This window comes from Tachyglossus aculeatus, chromosome 18 (genome assembly GCF_015852505.1).
Source record: "Tachyglossus aculeatus isolate mTacAcu1 chromosome 18, mTacAcu1.pri, whole genome shotgun sequence".
NCBI lineage: Eukaryota > Metazoa > Chordata > Mammalia > Monotremata > Tachyglossidae > Tachyglossus > Tachyglossus aculeatus.
Window position 1 is genome coordinate 1,845,249 of NC_052083.1, and position 8,297 is coordinate 1,853,545.

General features: G+C 55.1%; 1 protein-coding gene across 1 annotated transcript; it reads left to right on the forward strand.

Annotated features, from left to right (window-relative positions):
* Window positions 1-3,050: 3,050 nt before the first annotated feature.
* On the forward strand, window positions 3,051-7,432 carry ARC (activity regulated cytoskeleton associated protein). The gene is made up of 3 exons (XM_038760425.1): window positions 3,051-5,145; window positions 5,385-5,538; window positions 6,400-7,432. Exon 1 carries the CDS (start codon window positions 3,304-3,306, stop codon window positions 4,507-4,509), a length of 1,206 nt encoding a protein of 401 aa, XP_038616353.1. The 5' UTR covers window positions 3,051-3,303; the 3' UTR covers window positions 4,510-5,145; window positions 5,385-5,538; window positions 6,400-7,432.
* The last annotated feature ends 865 nt before the right edge of the window (window positions 7,433-8,297 follow it).

Below are 8,297 nucleotides of genomic sequence, written 5' to 3' on the forward strand. Positions count from 1 at the left end.
GACTCCACTCTCACCATCTCCACTTCCAGCTCTCTGACCTTTGTCTGGCCCCCATTTCCAGCTGGCCCCTGGCCCTCCTGCCCTCCTACACCCCTTTCCACCTTTCTTACTCATCATTTCCCCCTGGCTCCAACTCCCCTGACCTAGGCGGAGCCTCTGGGTTTGGATTCCCATTCTCGATGTTTCTCTCAGTTCCGGTTTTCCTTTCTCGCTGTTTCTCCTGCATGTCTGGCTTCTCATTCCCAAATCTTTTCCCCCTCCCTGGTGTCTTTCCTGCCCGCCCACCCACCCACTCGCCTTTAATTAGAAATGCCAAGGGAGGGTGGTTTTCAAGGTATTTTTTGCCAGGGAGACACTTCCCCCATGGGGGTGGAGAACCCAGGAAGAGACTATCTAACACAGAAAATACAGATCAGAAAGGCTGGGGGCCAAGGTAGGGAGAGAACAGTGCCAACCTGGTATCAAATGCCACCACTGCCACCCGGCTTCATCTGGCCAAGGGGCATGAGAGAGGGAAGGGAGGCAGGGAGAGTGTGAGGGAATCCCTGACTGTGGAAGGTGTGTTTGCGCATGTCTGTGCATCTGTGTATTTGCGTGCATGTCTGTGTGTAAGGGTATGTGTATCTCTATATATGTGCATTTATCTCCATGTCTGTATGTAAAGTATTGCATCTGTGCATATAAATGTGTGTGTGTGTGTGTGTGTGTGTGTGTGTGTGTGTGTGTGTGTGTGTGTGTGTGTATGTACATTCCACTTCAGCCCTGTGAGTCATTTGGTCTCACACCCAATCCCAGGCACCCTTCACTTTTTAGCGCTGCAGCACAGAACAGGGAAAGGAGCCCCAGGAAAAGGGTGGAGTGCCTGTCAGGAAGGGCCTGGTCTCAGGGTGGGATCCAAGGATGTGCCATAGATCCAGGTCACACCTCAGGATTTTATCGAAGGCTCAGCTCCCAGCCAGGTGACCTTTGTCCAAGCTCAGATGTGGGTCTGGATGCCTCACCAGCCCGGGGTCTTCCTCCAGTCTTCCCTCATCCACCCCCTTCAACCACCAGGTCTCCCCTGGTGGCAGAGAGAATCTCCTCCGGGAAAGCCCGAGGGAGCTGAGGGAGCCGGGGGATCCATCTCTGGGAAGGAATCTCTCTCTTCCGATTGCATAAGCACTTTTGCCTTTTATGGTTTGCTCTTCCTCTTCTCTCCAGCTCCCAGATCTAATCCCGCCTCATATGCGTCTGTGGGCTGAAGAGTGATTAAGCAGTGAATTCAGACTTACTAAGCCTTCTGCTTGGGCAGGACAGATTTAATTTGGTCGAAAAAAAACTGGTCAACTTTTTCTATGGAGCACTTTGTGTGCGTGTGTGTGTGTGTGTGTGTGTGTGTGTGTGTGTTGGGGGTGCACCGCACAATACCTTAATTTTATTCAGGGCTTTAGTTCTCCAAATGCTTCACCTTTTATAGGTCGTTTCCGTCCTCACAGCATCCCTGTGAAGTAGGGAAAGACAGGTATGATTACCCCCATTTTGCAAATGGAAAAACCGAGGCATAGAGATAAATGACTTATCTGTAATCTGACAGCATGGGAATCGCAGAGCCAGGACTAGAACCCAGATCTTCGGAGTACACAAATTCACGCTGTAGGGGGTGACTGTGTACCCAGGCAGGGCTAGGCTTATGTCTGCAACCTGAATATAGCAATAATGTGTACTGGCTACTGATCTGTGGAAAAATGGGCATAAGTGAGAACAAAGGAGTGGAAGCATATGTATGGTCTGAATATGCCCTATAGGGGAGAGGCCGTACATATGGAAGTGAAGGGGAGAGGTACTATATATTTTATATTTATATATTCATACACACATTATATACATACAATTATATGCACATACATATATATGTATATATGTGTGTGTACATTACATATACATATGTATACATTATATATATACATATATATTCATTCATGGCTCAGTGGAAAGAGCACGGGTTTGGGAGTCAAAGGTCAAGGGTTCAAATCCTAGCTCCGCCACTTGTCTGCTGTGTGACCTTGGGCAAGCCACTGTGCCTCAGTTACCTCACCTGTAAAATGGGGATGAAGACTGTGAGCCCCACGTGGGACAACCCGATCACTCTGTATCCCCCCAGCGCTTAGAACAGTGCTTAGCACATAGTAAGCACTCTACAAATGTCATCATTATTATTATTATTTTATTTATTGAGTGCTTACTGTACTAAGCACTTGGGAAGTACAATTCAGCAACATAGACAATCCCTGCTCACAATGGGTACATGTATATATTCATATATATATATATATATATGGAAATGAATAGAGGGATATGTGTGTGTGTTTACATGTGCCCCGTATCCACATGTGGTGGTGTGGGTGGCTAGATTGGTCTGTGTGGATGCATGTGCACCAGGGGTGGTAACCACAGAGCCTGGGGCCCCTGACTGTACCATACTTGTGTGCCAGGCCAAGGGGATCCAAGGGCACACACCAGCACTTATTTGTAGCTGGGGATGCAATATGATGGTTGTGAACCCTCCCGGTGATGCATTGGGTCTCTGGCCCGTGCTTGAGGGTGATGGCATGATCAGGAGAGAGACCTCAGAGGGTCCCTCTGAATGATCACCCATCATCCCATGAGATGTGCCACAGCGACCTTGCTGAGTAGATGGAGCCCAGTGAATACAAGCTTTCCCCGCTTTGCCGGGGAAGGAGAGGATTCGTCAGCCTGCTTGCCTGCCAGCCAAAGAGTGCTGGTGGGAGCGGTTTTTTTTCTCTCTCTCTCTCTTTCCTTCCTCCTCTTTCCCTGGCACTTGTGGGGTGGGGGGGTTGAGGGGGCGGCGGGCAGCAGCGGGGAACGGGGCTGGCAGGGAGGCTGCTCTCTCCACCAATGAGCACGGGAGTTCCAGGAGCAGGATGAAGCACAGACACCCACGTGCCGAGCTGCCGGGTGGATAAATAGAGGCGGCAGCTCAGCTCAGAGCAGAGCAGGCAGAGGGAAGCCTCCACAGCAACACCGGCTCCCGAACAGCCACGCTCACCCGTCCCAGGAAGCTGGATCCAGGCCGACCCAGGGAACTGTAGCCGGGAAAGCCTGTTTGCTCTCCTGGTTTGGTTCCGAGCGACGGGAGAGGACCCCCGCCGACCACCGGGAACCCTTCAGGGACCAGAGAGAGACAGAGAGGCAGAGAGAACACAGTGAGGGCCCAACCGACTCTCGCCCGCTCACCTATCGGTGGAATCGTTCTCTGCCCCCGACGACCCAGCGAACGCTTCTCCTCACCGGACATCGGACCCGATGGAGCTGGACCGCATGAACCCCAGCTCTGGGCTGCACCCCAGCAGTGGGCTGCACCCCTATCCTGGCCAGAGGGCGGGAGTGACCGCGAAGCCCAATGTCATCTTGCAGATTGGGAAGTGCCGGGCAGAGATGCTGGAACACGTGCGCAAGACCCACCGGCACCTACTGGCTGAGGTATCCCGCCAGGTGGAGCGGGAGCTGAAGGGCCTGCACAAGTCCGTGGGCAAGCTGGAGAGCAACCTGGACGGCTACGTGCCCTCCTCAGACTCCCAACGCTGGAAGAAGTCCATCAAGGCCTGCCTGTCCCGCTGCCAGGAGACCATCGCCCACCTGGAGCGCTGGGTCAAACGGGAGATGAACGTCTGGAGGGAGGTCTTCTACCGGCTGGAGCGCTGGGCGGACCGCCTGGAGGCCATGGGGGGCAAGTACCCTGCGGGCGAGCAGGCCCGGAGGACGGTGTCAGTGGGCGTGGGTGGCCCTGAGACCAGCTGCCCGGGGGAAGAGAGCTATGACTGTCCCATCAGTCCCTATGCCATCCCCCCCTCCACCGGAGAGTCCCCAGAGAGCCTGGACCAGGGTGACCAGCACTACCAGCAATGGTTCGCCCTGCCCGAAGAGTCGCCGGTCAGTCCGGGAGTGGACACTCAGATCTTTGAGGACCCACGCGAGTTCCTGCGTCACCTGGAGAAGTACCTGAAGCAGGTGGGTGGCACGGAGGAGGACTGGCTGTCCCAGATCCAGAACCACATGAATGGGCCGGCCAAGAAATGGTGGGAGTACAAGCAGGGCTCCGTGAAGAACTGGCTGGAGTTCAAGAAGGAGTTCCTGCAGTACAGCGAGGGCACGCTGACCCGAGACGCCCTCAAGCGCGAGCTGGACCTACCCCAGAAGCAGGGTGAGCCCCTGGACCAGTTTCTCTGGCGCAAGCGAGACCTGTACCAGACCCTGTACGTGGATGCCGACGAGGAGGAGATCATCCAGTACGTAGTCGGGACGCTGCAGCCCAAGCTCAAGCGCTTCCTCCACCACCCGCTGCCCAAGACGCTGGAGCAGCTGATCCAGAGGGGCCAGGAGGTCCAGAATGGGCTGGAGCCAACCGATGACCAGGCCGGACAGAGGACCCAGTCTGAAGACAATGACGAGTCGCTGACCCCAGCCGTCACCAATGAGTCCACCGCCAGCGAAGGGACCCTGCCCGAGTAGAGGCTGCTCCCTTGCGCCACCCCCCGTGTCACCCCTGTGCCCACCACAGCCTGTTTCCACCCGCTCCCTCCTCTCTGACCACGGGGAGTTTGACTTGACTTCCAGATGGACACATGGAGAATGATAACCTCAGGGGTACGCCCTGACTCTTTCAACAGCAGACACAGCATTCAAGACACCCCTTGCTGAGTCTGCTGCCCTGCTTCTAGTCCCATCAGCATCTTCCCTGCAGCCTAACAGCCACTTCTCGGGGTCACCCCGACCCGAGGCACAATTGGCCACTCTTGACCCCCTCACCACTCCCACCATGCCACCCTCATCCTCCTGCTCCTCCTCTTCCTCTGCACTGAAGACATCAAAAGAGCCTGATGTGCAGCACTCCCCCCGGACAACATGAAGCCCAGACATGACCTGGTCCTGGCCCTTCAGCTCATGCACTCCAGAAGACATCCTGTCTGAACCCCACTCAGAAGGGGACTGAGGGGAAGCCTGGTCCCAAGCCTGTCCTGACAGCCCCCTCTGGGATGCAGCCACAGTGTTCTGCTCTCCCCAAGACACTTCTTGCACAGTGACCACAGCAGCAGAGGCAGCAAATGGTGTCCAGTGGTGGCTTCAGTGTCTCCCAAGAGCAAGAAGGTAGGGTGCACCAGGCTTTACCTGCACTTTCAGGGCGGCAGCTCTGGGCTCTGGGTGGCAGAAGGGGATAGGGGGAGCTCAGGGGAGTTCATCTGTGCTCAATGCCCTCCTCCTTCAGTGGCCCAAAGACTGGCGAGTCTGGTCCAGATCCCCAGGAGGCTGGGAGGGGAGCTGTGGGAGTCTGTAGGAGCAGCAGGAACTCTAGGGATCTCACTGAGGCTGTGGGGTTCTCTTTCAAGGTGTGATGACTCGGCCAGTGCTGGCAGTCGAGAGCCGATGATTCAGGCAGAGCAGAGCTCGGACAGTGGGAGCCCAGATCCAGGATGCGGCCCGAAATCTGCGATGGGCGTCCTGTGGCAGCCACCACGTGGTCTAACCAGTCAGAGCCTCCAGGTAAATTTCTCTTGACATTCTGAGCTGCCCCCTCCTCTACCCCATGCTCTCCAAGCCATTTTTTACCCTCAGCCCTGGATCATTCTCACAAGGGCAACTCAGGCCATCAGGCTGTTAGCACCCCAGCCACCTGCCCCCCACCCAGGACAACCTACTGGCCCTTCCATCCCCACTACAGATCTCTGCATAGGAATGTGCCGCCTTGGGCTTTTCCAAAGGGCAGAAAGGCACAGAGATAATGCTAATTATTGTGCCATTGATTAAGGACTTACAGAGAGGAGGAGGAGGCTGGGTGCTGAGGTAGACCTGGGAATCGTCTCTTGAATCTGAATAGCACATGTGCTTTTCCAAAGCACTTTTACAACAGGAATCTCATTCTTTTCTCTCCTTGGGAGGAAGGTAGAAGAAGGGATTATCACCCCCATTTGACAGATGGGAAAATGGAGGCCCAGAGAGGCTAAGTGAATGGCTCAAGGTCATATAGAGCAGGGCAATGGCAGAACTGAAATCAGAACCTGATTTTCCCACTTATGGACCCATGTACTTACCCCTAGACCCCTCATGCCTCCCCAGCAATGGTCCTCAGACTTTCCCCTGGCCTGGGGAGGGTGGGACACGGGGCTCTACCCCCTCACCAAGGCTAGTCCCGAGACCTAGGCTCTCACCTGTAGCAAACAGAGACTCTTTGAGGGTGGGAGGCAGAACAGAGCCATGTCTCCCCGGCCCGTGCCAGCTAGAAACTGGCACCCATCTCCCTCCCCAGCCCCACTGCTCCAGCTCCCCGATCTATCCCTCCCCTTCCCACCCCCCACCCCACTAGGGGCCATAGTCTAACCTAGATTCTCCTGGTTATGGTTTTAGGTACCCATATCCTACCAACCCGTGCTGCTGCATACGAGAGAAAGTGCCTTGGGAAGGCAGAGTCTGAGTCAGCAGAGCTCCATGCCCCAGAGAGGAGGAGGAGGAGAAAAAGAGCTGGGCAGCTGCTTCCCCAACCACGTGAAGCTGAAGCCAGGCAGAGGAGACCAGTGAAGAACAGAACAGCCAAGACCCAGCAGGGACGGGGAGACACAAGCTGCCCTGAATCCCCTCTCTCCGGGGGAGAGGCTCCCTGGAGAAGAAGGCCCGCAAGATGCTTTTTGATCACAGCCAGTTCCTGAGGGAGTCTGCTGTTCGAAGAGTCTCTGCTCTTTCCCAGAGTGTGAGGGGGACTGGGTGGGGGAGGGAGAGTGCCCTGTCTTCCCCACATTGCCACCTGCTGCCCTCGAGTTCCTCGCTGGGCTGCATGGGACTGGGGAGTGTAGAGCACAACTGAGTCCAGGGTCCCAACATCCTGATTGCCCCAACTTTGACAGTGGCCAGATGCCTGGCCCAAACTAATTGATCTGAGTTTTCTCCATCCCCCAAACCCCCCACTCTCCCACCATTTGCGACGGTCGGTCAGTGCACCACCCAATGGCCCATCCCCCCGTGGCGGGGCCAATTCAGCCAGTGGCAGGCCCTTGCCCTTTCCCAAACTGTAGACCTTCCACCCTCCTGTTGCACCATGTGGCTGAAATGCCCACCCCGAGTCCACTGAAGCTGCTTTGATACACACATCTTTATTTTTTCATACCTAGAACTGATCCATCAGCCCGGTTGGTCAACCAGCCTGGGCCTGGGGCTCAATTGGCCCCAGGCTCGCTGGGCCCTGGGTTCGCTTGACCCGCTTCATGCCAAAGCTGTTTGCTCACTGCTGCCATGTGACCTTTAAGTCCCAAGGGCCACAGAGCGGATATGTCGGAGTCGGGGTCATGGGTGCTGTTGAACTGCTGAATCCCATCTGGGGCCAGGGGTCAGGTGCTGGTCACAATCCATCGCAGCAGGAAAATTGCCTTTTGTAAGATTTCTTTAATAAAGCCTTGAGAGGACCTCTATGTTGGTGTGGTGTGATGGTTTCACCTTTCCCAGGTCACGAGGGACCTGGTCCTGGGCTGGGAAGAGCTGAACTGAAAATGGTGGAGGATGGGAGGAAGCAGAGGGTGGCTGGGGAAATCAAGTCACCCTAAGAGACTCCCTGCCTGCTGGGCTTGGCCCCTCCCAAATGTTTGGGATTTCACCAACGGGAAAGTTTCAGATATTTCCCAGCCAAATCCACGGACACTGAGAGCTGGAGGGATCTCACGTCATTCAATCCAGCCCCCTGCCACTGAGGGAGAATGGGGTTTTATCTGTTCTCAAGGAAATCCAAGTGATATCCAAACTTGGTCCTTGATGCTTCCTCAGCTCTTCCCACCTAGAGGGAACCTGGAGGAGTCAGTGACCAAGGCCTCCGGTGATGATTGCATAACCGTGTGGGCTGTCTCCAGCCTGGACTGCCAGCAGAGACCACTGTCAGGAAGGCTGTGTCTCCAAATGCGCCTTGGGTCTGGTGTAGACCCCCAATTCAATCCATGGGCCCAAAGTTTTTGACTTTCTCTGAATCCAGACCCAAAAAACAAAGGCAGAGTCTCTGGACTGGGGGAGACCAAGAAGCAGCGTGGCTCAGTGGAAAGACTACGGGCTTTGGAGTCAGAGGTCATGGGTTTAAATCCTGGCTCTGCCAACTGTCAGCTGTGTGACTTTGGGCAAGTTACTTAACTTCTCTGTGCCTCAGTTACCTCATCTGTAAAATGGGGATTAAAACTGTGAGCCCCCATGAGACAACCTGATCACCTTGTAACCTCCCCAGCACTTAGAACAGTGCTTTGCACATAGTAAGCACTTAACAAATACCATTA

Excerpts from the sequence above, each read along its gene's own strand:
- ARC (XM_038760425.1), top strand. The coding sequence starts at position 3,304 with ATGGAGCTGGACCGCATGAACCCCAGCTCTGGGCTGCACCCCAGCAGT.